At 46.0% G+C, this 13,117-nt stretch overlaps 1 protein-coding gene across 4 annotated transcripts in view; it reads left to right on the top strand.

Moving 5' to 3' along the window:
* brat (tripartite motif-containing protein brain tumor) overlaps window positions 1-13,117 on the top strand; it is a 151,385-nt gene that overhangs the window by 90,730 nt on the left and 47,538 nt on the right. For all 4 annotated transcript variants that reach the window (XM_075878695.1, XM_037421259.2, XM_075878688.1 and 1 more), the window contains one exon: window positions 11,853-12,086. In XM_075878695.1, the coding sequence (XP_075734810.1) occupies window positions 11,853-12,086 (234 nt within the window). The remainder of the gene's footprint in view (window positions 1-11,852; window positions 12,087-13,117) is intronic.

Raw genomic sequence — 13,117 nt, 5'->3', positions numbered from 1 at the left:
GTATCTGAGGTTGCACCAGCTAGTGACTGATCGGCAGATCCAAGGCACACTGGGTTGGTGTGACTGCTGCCTCTTTGGCTGTTTCAGGTATGCGGCCTGACTGGTCAAGTGGCAAGGGTGAATTCTCCAGAAGAAGGCGTTAAATTGTGGTCTTTCGAGCTGTCTTCAACCCTGCCTTACGTTGTCTGGATCTTTAGGATAATGGTTGCCAGGCGCCTGGCCGAATTCTTCGAAGGGAAGTAAAGTTGTCCGGCCGTAGAGTTGACCATTCCATCACCACCAATCCTCAGAAGACTTGGTATTCATGCGAGGCAACACAGTTTGGCAGCCTCTTCGGGATTTCCTGTTGTGCGAAACGGGCAGTGCTATTCGGCAAGTTCAGCTGGACGAGTGAATGCGTGGCTCTTGGAGAAAGGGGGAAAAAAAAAGCACCCAATTTCTGTCGACCCAGCTGGCGACACATCGCAGTGCTTTCTAGTGGTGGTGGTGGTGGAAGGATATTAAAAATTGTGGAAAGTTAAACAAGAGAGAACATTCGCCACACAGGAGGTGACAGAAAGAACAGAAAGGAAAGATGGGGGACACAGTCGGGGTCCGGGTATAGTGCCTAGAATATACTTCTGGGGATGGGGCACCGCTCGGCGGGAGCTACACGGCGTCAAGAGATTGCGGACGGCGGGCCGATCGGTGAGAGCTAAGCTGGCGTCGGAGATCGCGGACGACACAACCGCTCAGCACGGAATTCACCAAGTGAGTCCCAGCTCGATGGAAGCGTTTGTGGAGGCTTGCAATTCCATATGTACAGCCTGCTGATAGGCAGTGAAGGTAGACATCGGGATGACGTGTCAGACAGCCAATATCTCAACATGTTTTGCCATTGAAGCATTGTTATAGGCTGATGTGAGGCTTAGACAGTTGCAAGCTATTTGTTCAAACTTTTCTCAATCAGGTGGAGAGAGTGTGCTTATAGGGAGGACTCTTTTGTAGCATTTGCAATGGCAGACCTTCGAAAGAAAACGGGCTGAACATGTGAAGCGGAACAGAAAACAAAAGACGTGAAAAAAACCCGATATGACGCTCGCTGCGCGGGATACTTCGCTGTGTCGTGTGTCCTGGTTCCTACCGCTAGCATTGCAAATATTGCTTGAAGACAGCAGTACTTAGTTCTACATTGGGGTATGCCCAAGTATTGCAGCATTTGCGGAAGAAATCTCACAACAAGGTCCAGAAGCCCGCGGAAGACGCTGTTGACCTGTTGACATCGCAGAACACCCGAAGACAGTCTCGCAGTGGTGGACAGGGCCCCTTGATCAGCTTCAAGCCATGACTACCTTGAACAAGGTCACCCACTACAGTGATAGTCTAGTTCACTGGATCACACGGGAAAAGAAAATTTTCACAAGTTGCAAAAAAAAAAAAGTGTTTCTCCACCTGTCTCCGGACCAAAAAAAAAATTGTTTGGAGAAAATTAACTTACCTTAAAACCGGCAAAGATCGATTAAAAACAGGCAACAAAAACAAACAAACAAAAAGAATCGCGCAAAGGTCGATCTCCATTATACTGGTCTTCGGCGGAGAAACAGAAGTCGGCCACTATTAGTTAGCAGCTGGAGTGAAGTCCCCATCGCCATCAGCATAATCGGGGTTGCTTTGTTTACAACCTGCGTTGCAGCGTGGGCGGCCTCATTTTGCATTTTTGTTCGTCATGCGAATCTGTTATTGCGGCTCTTAGCGTCTTCATTTTTTTCTTGCTCTTAGCCGGTGGCCGACGACAGTTCACAGTATAGCGTTCAAGGGAACGGCTATCTGTATTCCCGAAAGGGCGTGCAAATGATATAGCACACTGTGAGTCAAACTGCTTTCACACGACGGTGGTGATCACGGACGGTTCGGTCACGTGGCATGACGTGTTCGGTATCTTTGCGCGGCTCACATTCGCGCGACAGCGGAGAAAAGCAGGTGACGGATCGACTTACCTTCGCTCCCAGGAGCGTTTGGGCGACGGCGCAGACGGCCGCGGGCCCTGCCGCGATGGCTCTCGAAGATGCGGCAGACGACGAAGAGGAGAGCGGTCTTCTTCACTGCGATAGATCGACCTGGGTTCAGCCATTGCTTAAGGCTGGTTCACATGCCGCGATTGCAGCGGAAAAAAAAATTCGTTCCGTTCGCTCCAATCGCTCTGCTCGCAACTGCCGCTAATGGCGGTTTTGTTTCACATGAACCGCGAACGGTCCGCGATTTTCGTTCTGCGAACGCAGCGGCGAGAAACGTTTCTTGCCATTGTTCGTTGTGGCAGACGCTAGAATTTTTCGAATATGATGTTACAATCTGTGCGTTATATTAAGTTTTCATGAACGGTAACGGAGAGAGAGCACTTGTGTTTCGCAATTTAAGAACATTTTCCAATCTTAATTTTTGAAATGCGCAGCATCGTCTGTTACTAAAACAAACACGTCGACGCTATTTGGCCGGCCCGGCCCTATTTCGGCGGGTCCCGACCAAAAATCGCTCCCGCCGCTGCGATCAGAGCGAATATTTCCAACATGTTGGAAGTTCGCCGCGGACCGCTGCGGCGGGAGCGAACTGGCTTTTTTTTTTTTTTTTTTTTTGCTGCGAGCGAATTCGCGTGCTGAAAATCGCTACTTTATGTGTCATGTGAAACGGCCTTTAACCGATAAAGCTCTTGGGGATCCAAAACCAGCTTTACGAAGAGCAACACTCGGCGACAACTTTTCTTAGTATTGAACTAAAAGTTTGCCCCGCCGCGGTGGTCTAGTGGCTAAGGTGCTCGGCTGCTGACCCGCAGGTCGCGGGTTCGAATCCCGGCTGCGGCGGCTGCATTTCCGATGGAGGCGGAAATGTTGTAGGCCCGTGTGCTCAGATTTGGTTGCACGTTAAAGAACCCCAGGTGGTAAAAATTTCCGGAGCCCTCCACTACGGCGTCTCTCATAATCATATGGTGGTTTTGGGACGTTAAACCCCACATATCAATCAATCAATCAACTGAAAGTTAGAGCCAAATCACGTGCATACTACAACAGTCTCAAAATCACTCTTGTTTTCAGCGTGAGGTATAAATAGCTCTTGCTTTATTCTTTTTTTTTTTTCGTGGAACTATTTGAGGCAGGACGCGGCACACACCACCAAAGCAGTTGTATTTAACTTTACAGCGTTTTCAGACGCGCGGGAAGGTTATCGGTAGATAACCCTCAGAAGTTATCGGTATAAATTCTGGGGGGGGGGGGCAGGTATTCTGGGTGATAATTTGCAAATGTGGCCGCCCAGTGACCCCCTAAAAACATAGCATGCGCGATGTCACTGCGCATGCACAGGCTAGTGTCCTGAAAACAGGCCGATTATGTCAGTGTGCTGGCTGCTACGTCCTGCTACATTTCCTGAAAATTTGGCGAGTCTGCACCAAACCTGCGCCAAGGAGTGTTTTCCGACTTCTAGAAAAAACAAACAAAAAACGAACTACTTACGTCGTGGCAGGTGGCAGCCAGAAATTTCATTATGGGGGGTGAAGGGGGAGGAGATATAAGAATAATACTCTCTATTTTATTCCTTCTTCTTCATTTTATTCAATCTTCTATTCTGGAAGATTATGCAGTCTTCAATTTTATTAAGGACCCCTGGCATTTAAAGTATTGTTTGCTACTTTTTACAAGAATTTGTAGCTTTGCGTCTGGTAATGCCGGAATTGAATTGTAAATGCTTTAGTTCACCGTATAATCAATGTTAATTAAGGATTTTGTGTCAATTCGAAATGCCTGTCTAAATACAATCGGAAACTGCCACCATAGGTCAACAAAACTCGTGGAGCTCACTCAAACTCGATCATGAAATATATTTGAGCTTTGGACTCACTTGGACTCATATTTGCGAAAATTTCCCCGAGCCGGTCTCACTCACACTCACAAGTTTTTCTGAACCAGACTCAAACTCGCCATAACACTACTCGCCCAGACGCACTCAAACTCGCGTCTCGACCCGATCTCATGTAATCAGTGCCCTTCTTGGCGTCGTTTCACATAGTATCTTGGAAAGCGAGTTCTGAGTGCTTGCAAACCAGCAAAGTCGTTTTTCTTGCAAGACATGACAGCATAACATTTTTTTTTATCAATAACTTCCTCGAAAAAGAGATGGTGGGAGAGAGGTCAAGGCAACACCCTACGTAATTTACGCCTCTGATCAATAAATGTTAAGATGGTGTATCAATGACACTGCTTTGGAATACCTGTGAGTAGACGTCCGTACAGGGGTGGTAGTGCTGCGCCATTCTGCGCCAATCTGACCTGCTGCGCCTAAACGGCAATTTGCGCGTGCAACACCGAAATTAGACGAGTTTTATCATCGACCGAGCAACACGCGTGGGCTACACAAGGAGGATTAAAAAAAATGCTGGAGTGGAAATGATTGCGCAGAAGTGAAGCCGTTCCTCTGGCAAGATGGCGGCTGTGGCGGCCACATTACTAGGGGCATGATAAATTATCACCGTTCAGCGATTAAAAACGAAGCGTTTCCCTCGCACGCCCAACGAGTTTAATGAGGAAACTTTTTCGGGTCACATAGTGCTCCAAGTGCGTCTTACAGTTACTAGTTTTCCTTAGTGAGCCTCTAATTGGAGGCAAAGTTCTTTGAAGATGCAGTCATCCATACTCGTTTCAGTGCGTTATATCGTCGGGAGCAACTATCTTTTAATATAGAACTAACGTAGAATTAACACTAACATATCAAAGCCACTTGATTTCTAAGTGGGCGCTATCAGAAAAGAGCATGTCTACGCCATCTTGGCAGTGGCAAAAGATGGCTTCGCTTCTGCTAGCAAGGCATTTCAGGGGCTTCCACTCCAGCAATTTTTCTTTAATCCTCCTTGGGGCTACACGAATGACGCAGCCGCGTCCATGTGAAATTAACCCGGTCACGTCGTATTTCGGTTGACGCAGTGCGCCACGTGAACAGAATGCACAAGTCTTGGTAAGGCGGCGTTTGTGTGCGTACCTCATAATGCGACTCTTTTGGCAGCGAATTCTGTTCCGTCAAAACATGAAGATGGCAGTGGTGTTGCAAAAAAAAAAAAAAAAAAAATGTCGCACCGTTGCCTGGCAACTGCTAAGCACGCGCGCGCTCTGCGATGGAGACCGTCAAACCATATCAACGAAAAAATAAAATAGAAATCAGTTTCACCGGTGAAGCGATGACTGCAATAGCATCATCATCATCATTAGCCTGACTACGACCGCTCCAGGGCAAAGGCCTCTCCCATGATCCGCCAATTAACCCGGTCTTGCGCTTTCTGTTGCCGTGTTATACCAGCAAACTTTTTAATCTCATCGGCCCACCCTACTTTCTGTCTCCACCTTTGTGCGTTTGCCTTCTCTAGGAATCTAGTCAGTTACCCTTAATGACCAGCGATTATCCGGCCTACGGCCTACGTGCGTGGCCCAGGTTCATTTCTTCTTGATTTCAACTATGATATCCTTACCCCGGTTCGTTCCCTGACCCACTCTGCTGCCTTCTTGTCTCTTAAGGTTAAACCTATCATTTTCCTTTCTATCGATCAATGTGCCATTCTCAATTTAAGCTGAACCCTCTTTGCAAGTCTCCAGGTTTCTGCTCCGTAGCTAAGTACCGGCAAGATGCAGCCGTTACATATCTTCCCCTTGAGGGATAGTGGCAATCTACCCGTCATGATTTGAGAGTGCTTGCCAAATGTGTGCCACCCCATTCTTATTCTTCTAGTTACTTCAATCTCGTGGTTCGGCTCCGTGGTTATTACCTGTCCATAGTAGACATATTTCTTTACAACTTGCAGCGTCTCTCCACGTATCGCACAGTGCTGTTTTATTCCGAGATTGTTGCACATTACTTTTGTTTTGTGCATATTAATTTTCAGACCTACTTTTCTGCTTTCTGTGTCCTGTTCGGTAATCATGAACTGTAATTCGTACCCTGAGTTACTCATCAAGGCAATACCATCAGCGAATCGCAGGTTACTAAGGTACTTTCCATTAACTCTTACACCTAACTCTTCAATGATTTGTAATGTTGTAATGGTAATGCCGCACGCGCTTTCTATTTTCTTACTGCACCAACACGCGTGTAACGCTGCCTTGCGCAAACAGCGCCCGAATGACTGGGAACCATCTAGATAATCTCAGAACCTTCCGATGAGATTACGCGCACGACGGGTACATTAGTTCTGAAACTTTTGCTGCCGCTAGCTCCAATCTTCGATGGATCGTGTGAAAATGCCGACGCACTTGGCTGCTTGGCAGATTATCGACGGCCGATGCTCTATGTTCGCTGCTATCAGTCTGCAGCGTGTGTTGCTTGCTGAGGTGACGTTTCGTTTTCTGGGCATAGGTTCGCCCAAGTAAAAGTTTACTCATTGAAACAGCGGCTGCTGCCTTAGTCACTAAACATCACGACCAATCGCGACTTCGTGACAGTACGAAGGCTGGCTGCCAACTCTTTTGAAACCCGGCATTGCGACACTCTACAGAATGCTGGTGTGAGAGAATAAGTATACGGCCGCTCCAGGAAGAAATGTTCTTATCGCACTATCTCTTCCCTTTGAGAGCTCGCGACGCAGAGCGGTGTATGTATGAGCCGTGCCCTAACGCTCGCCGATAGCGCGCGCGCGCTAGCTATCGCAACCACGCCCTTAGAATCGAAGTTCATAACTCCTTTGGACCCGGCATTGCGACACTCTACAGAACGCTGGTGTGAGAGAATAAGTATACGGCCGCTCCAGGAAGAAATGTTCTTATCGCACTATCTCTTCCCTTTGAGAGCTCGCGACGCAGAGCGGTGTATGTATGAGCCGTGCCCTAACGCTCGCCGATAGCGCGCGCGCTAGCTATCGCAACCACGCCCTTAGAATCGAAGTTCATAACTCCTTTGGACCCGGCATTGCGACACTCTACGGAACGCTGGTGTGAGAGAATAAGTATACGGCCGCTCCAGGAAGAAATGTTCTTATCGCACAATCTCTTCCCTTTGAGAGCTCGCGACGCAGAGCAATGTATGTATGAGCCGTGCCCTAACGCTCGCCGATAGCGCGCTAGCTATCGCAACCGCGCCCTTAGAATCGAAGTTCACAGCTGCTGCTCGAGCGACACCCCACCCTTTCCCTCGCGTCTTTTCATGCTCGTTCAAGGTGGGCGGCGTGTTTACTCTCTGCTTGAGCATTCTCTGCTTGAGCAGGTCTTAACACGTGGCGGGATGCTACCGCGCACGCCCTCCGAGCACCAGAGGTCGGCCGTGTCGTTTATCTACTTGAGTAGTGCTCATGACCCCAGCTTGCGCCATTTTATGCGTGGTTCCAAAGTACGAGGCGCGGAGAATGTTACCGACTTGAAGTTTACGCGCAACATGGCGGTGACGGCCAAAACCCATCGAGTGTACATATAACTCCTATCGTAATAAAAAGTTTCTCGCCTAATTGCCTAGAAATCTAATCTAAATTTCTTTGCGGTTCCCATGTCGGCTGTGGCACTTCGATGACTGGAACATCAGCTTTTTTTTTAACTTTTACTTTGATAGAGCCCTATTGGTTTAGTATGGAGGTAACATTTATTATATTAGCTATCTCTAGGGTTGAGTTGCTGTCCATGTTGGATGCGTTGTTTTAAACACGTCTCGCACATCGAAACATTTTACATTAAATTTTTTCGTTCGTCTGAGGTCTAGTAGCTGTCCAGAGTGCTGCTTATGTTGTTGTTTTTTTTTTCTCTTGAGTTGCTGTGCTATCAACTTTGATGTTGTAAGGTTTAATATATATCAATCTGGGGTAAGTCTGGTCGCTTCATCAGCATTGCACGCTTAATATTACCACTGAAATTTTCGCATGTACCAGAAAGCAAATATTTTTATTAAAAGTGATGTGTGACCCAAGAAATCTTCTCCAAAACTAACTTTTGATGGACCAAAAACACCTTTTGGTGCTCCAGAGCTGCTCCTACACTTCCTTTTTACTGCTCCAAAAGACTGGAGCCCGCTTCCACCCCTGCAGTATAAACGATGAATCCAGCTAAAGCTCATAGTGGGGCTGAAGATCGCTAGATAGGACCTTAGGACAGCAAAAAAAGTGAACTCACTCAGACTCACTCAAGAAGTATATCTTGTGCTTTGGACTCGCTGGGACTCTTACTCATCAAAATTTTGCTGAGCCGAACTCACTTGGACTCATCAAAATTTTCTTCAACTGGACTCACTCAGACTCTCGAATAAATTACTCGCCCGGACCCACTCAGACTTGTGGCTCGATCCGAGTCTGAGCGAGTAAACTCATGAGCAAGTTCGCTGACCTATGACTGCTCCACTGTGGGGCCGCGCCTAAGACTACGTGCGCTCACACTCAGGCTTCGGTGACGCTGAACAAGCCATTTTCAAACAGGAGAACCTGCGAGTAGTGATAAATGAAACGATGTAGGTGCTTTGCGCATGTTCCCTTTCAGAAAAAAAAAAAAAAGCATTCGTGGGTGAGCAGCCAGAACCACCTTGAGAGCAGCCCAACAACAAGAAGAGCTGAGGGGCCAATGTTCCGAGGTCCACAATGCTTGCTTGAGTTCTGCAAACCCGCTAATGTATTGTGGTGCCAACAATACTCGCTTGACCTTCGCAACGACGCGCGGCGACCCCTGTGTACATCAAACCACAGAAAATGTCGATTGAACCTGAATACTCGGGTGAGCATTCACCCTTGAAACAAGATAGACGTATTTTATGGGCAACACTTGTCACTAATAATTTATCAGAAGGCCGCCGCATGCAGGATTCTCAAACACAAGCATCTCAAGTTTCCAAATTTGGTGTCGGGAGTTCTTGAAGCACCCATGAAGCGTATTCCTAATAAAATTTCTAAAAAAGCACCACAGGAAGCACTTTATTTATCAACACAATAGCATTAAAGAGCTCGTTTGGCAGAAACTCCAGCATCGGTGTCATCGGTCGTGAGTGAAAAATCTTGTGCATTATTGAAAAATCGAGAAAGATACAAATAAAATAAAGAATATAAAATTTTGGCTCCGAGTGAGGATTGAACCCGAGTGGTTTGCGTGTCAAGCAAGTGTTCTACCATAGAGCCACGCGTCTGCTTGGAAATGAAGAAAATAAGTTTCTTTGCTTAGAACATCAATGAAAGTAACTTGCATGCTCTATAAAACGCAGATGTCTTGTATGCTCACGGTACAACATGTAATATCGCAGTAATAATGCGATGTGCAAGTGAACATTGCGGTCGGATGTTAAAACATGATTATCATGACTTTTTTGATTTAATGTGGGCCACTCACCACAAAAGGCGCACACATTACTGCGCCTTTTTTCTTTAGGCCTCGTAGTGGGTGCATAGCAAGTGCGCTATTGTCCGTGGTTTAAAGCATGCTACCCATTACTCAGAATGCAGCCGTATGCGAAAACTTCACTGGCGCAAGCCATTTTGAACTTGGTACCCACTAGGATGATGATATTGCTATCGCGTTTAGCTCTCAAAAGCGAAGCTTAAGGGTCCCCCAATTTTTTAATTCATTGGTACTGCAACCACCATTACCCAGGCTGGGATACAATACATGGAAAATAGGTAATTATGTGGAACAAAATGTATGTATGTACTTACAGAGGTTAAAAAAATCGAAGACTTACAAACAGAATAATAAAGACAAAAAAGAACTGGAAATACTACTCTGTTTTATATAAGATAGCATTTATCATACGGGTATCAGGTAGCTAAGGCCAAGGTTATTGTAAAGGTACAAGCGTAATCAGAATAGTTCTGGACAGTAAATTGAATGCATGAAAAGTGTACACTGCAAATCTCTTATGCAAGGGAACACGGGAGCACGTGGCCTGCACGCTTCGGCGGCTGCTGGCAGTGCGTTCAGCTGGAGCGAAAGCAACCACAGCCTTTTTTTGCACCGTCTGGAGGAGAGTAAAACAATTGGTCACTGGTGATACCAATATGAAACCAGCTGCAAAACTGTAACCAATGGCTCGCCAATGGCTGCTTGTTTCGCTCGCTTTCAGATTACGCGAAAAGAGGCTGTGGTTGCTTTCGCTCCAGCCTGAATGCGCTGAGGGTTCCCTTTCATAAAAAGTGGCACTGTACATTGCTTGTGCTTCCAGGACCATAGACAAGGAGGAGAGGTGTCCTAAGTACCCCCCCCCCCCCCCCAAAAAAAAAAAAAATCGAAAAAAAAAAATGGCAGAGGAGGATTTGCTTCTGGGTCTAATTGAAAACGAGTGTTTTTCAAGACCTTCAGGGTGTATCTCCTTTCCTTCCCCCGAAAAAAAATTTTTTTTTGATACGGGTTTGACTGTATCTAAAGCATCAAGGAAAATCTTAATCCATTTTCAGATATGAAACTTATTCCAGAAAAATTTTAGGTGGTCTGAGGTCGTGGCGCCCAAGCAACTTATGTCTGTTTGCAATAAAACGAAGATAATTAATACATACTGACTACTTGCAGCGCTAAGAAACAAGGACAAATAAAACACTTGTGACACACTTGCATTTCAAGAGTTATTCTTGATGAGAATCAACTTGCCTTCTTTTTTTTTTGGGTTGTCAGTTTCAGGGTGTTCTAAATCAGCATGCATGTATTGATAGCAAGTAGTTATTGTTGAATGTGTCTGTTCTAGCTTCGAGACAAGTATTTGTATTCGTAAATGTGCACTCGGTAACTGCTCCAAAAGGGTTGTACTGTTCTGAAGCGAGGTTTTAGCTGCTTCGTATGCTGCTGCACCGAAATGGCTTTGGTCGATCACACCGCAGTATAGAGTGATTGTTATATGCCCGCGTTTCTTGGCCCATTGTCTTATTTGACCTTCTAAGAGCTACCCATCAAAGAAACTGTAGCACTTTGTTCATAGATGTTAAATGAGCACACGAAATAATGCCATATGACAAGAAAGGCATTGGGTGTTTGTACTTTGCTTGTTAATTGGCTGCTGATCCGCAGGTTGCGCGATTGAATCCCAGCCACAGCGGGATTCAATCTTGAGGCCAGTGTGCTTAGATTTAGGTGCACGTTGAAGAGCCCCACATGGTCGAAATTTCTGGTGCCTTCTACTACAGCATCTCATAATCGTATGGTGGTTTTGGGATTTAAAACCCCAACAATTATTATTATTATTCTTATTATTATTAATATTATTATTATTATTATTATTATTATTATTATTATTAATATTGAGGCCTGTTAAACAAACTTATCCTGCAGATGGGAGACATTGCTATGAACAGCTCGGCCTAATCTTGCAGTCCTACACTCATAGAGGTGGGAGAAAGAAAAAGCACCTAAAGCGTGCAACAACCACTGCTACTTCACTCAATCTTGATGGATTCAAGAAATTTTAGCAGCAATCACTTTGTATGGCATTTAGCTTCGGTACTGAGGTTATTTCATTACGTTCTTAGAAGGGTAATGCATGACTTCTTTAATGCTATGTTATGGGTATTCACAAAAGGCTATTTATTTGTTGAGAGTTACACTATTGCAGTTTACTACATTGCTAAACAGAGTTCAAAGCAGCCTCTGCACGGGACATATGTTCTTGAAACTTACGAAGTAGATGCCCATAGTAAAAAGACTTTGTGCATCAGGTAGAAAACTGCTATCGAGGTCGTCTTTTCAACACCTTACCTTCAAATGCTGTTATGTACGGGTCTGAAATATTGTGTGGTATAGAAGATATGTCACTCATTCGTGTGTTTTATGTGGAGCTTTTCACTGTGCTCTCCTTTGTTTAGATGTTGCTCCGGGGTTGAAGAAGGTCGGCCGTTATCAGTCTGTCTACAAGCCTACTGATACACTGTAGTTTGACAGCGTTGGGTACTGATTGTGCAGGTTCAGCTGTCCCTTGGCAGCAGCCCACCTACAACACTCAGTGGGTCCGGTACGACAGCAGGCTCCCAATTGGGCTCGCCCACATCTCTGCCGGAGGCGTTCACAGCACCAAGCTCTGGTGGGGAGGGCAGCAGCGGGGGCAGCCCTTCAGACGGTGGCTCCGGGGGCAGTGCAGCACTACCTCAGCTGAGCACGAAGTGCAGCCTTTGCCATGACACCTTCACCATCCCAAAGGTACACGTCGGACATATCGTGCCTGCAGTGTGCCCTTGTGTGTATGCGACTGGTTCAGTATTCAAGGCCTCGGTGCGCTGGTGTGCTTATAGCTAGGCATTTTGTTTGCGTAGTGTCTGCGTCTATCAGTGTAACCTTGCCCTTGCATAATTGGCGCATTGAGTACCAGTTGCAATGCTAAGCTTGAAGTGCCTGCACTGTTCCGGACGCATCGGTTCTCGGCGCATGCATTGAATTGTCATATAATCTTACTCTGGGTAAGGTAGATGTTAAGCCCCGCCGCGGTGGTCTAGTGGCTAAGGTACTCGGCTGCTGACCCGCAGGTCGCGGGTTCGATTCCCGGCTGCGGCGGCTGCATTTCCGATGGAGGCGGAAATGTTGTAGGCCCGTGTGCTCAGATTTGGGCGCACGTTAAAGAACCCCAGGTGGTCGAAATTTCCGGAGCCCTCCACTACGGCGTCTCTCATAATCATATGGTGGTTTTGGGACGTTAAACACCACAAATCAATCAATCAAGGTACATGTTAATGTACCATCGTAGTACACCAGCCAGTATTTTAGTGGGAATAGCACTAGTGTATCTGAACTACAACATTTAACGTCTTGATTGCTCCAACATGTCCACTACAATATGCTCATTAAAAAGTGGCCCTCAGCTTGCAGAACTTCCATGTGGGCCGTGCTCATTTCTTATGTGCCTATGCAAAAACAAGTTCGAGGCATAGGCAGTATGGGCACTCTGTTTGCATATTGTTGTATCTTGCGCATATTGGCACGTTGGTCTCTCTTACATGCATTACTCTAGAGTGCGTGTGTCATGATGGCTTCATTAACCCTTTCACACGCCACCCATGAAGAACTGTCTGTTAATGTGCCATATCACTGCAATGTTATTTCAAGGTTCTCAAAATTCTATGGCAACTAAAATATTGTCATTAAATATGAATTTCTGTATGTTATAGTAACTCGCCCTAATTAAGGTTAAATTAATATCTATCTACTTGTCCTGAAGTTATTGCTGCTTTGTTACG

This window comes from Rhipicephalus microplus, chromosome 2, assembly GCF_043290135.1.
Source record: "Rhipicephalus microplus isolate Deutch F79 chromosome 2, USDA_Rmic, whole genome shotgun sequence".
Lineage (NCBI taxonomy): Eukaryota > Metazoa > Arthropoda > Arachnida > Ixodida > Ixodidae > Rhipicephalus > Rhipicephalus microplus.
The sequence above is the reverse complement of the archived record's forward strand: the minus strand, read 5'-3'. Positions and strand labels throughout refer to the sequence as shown.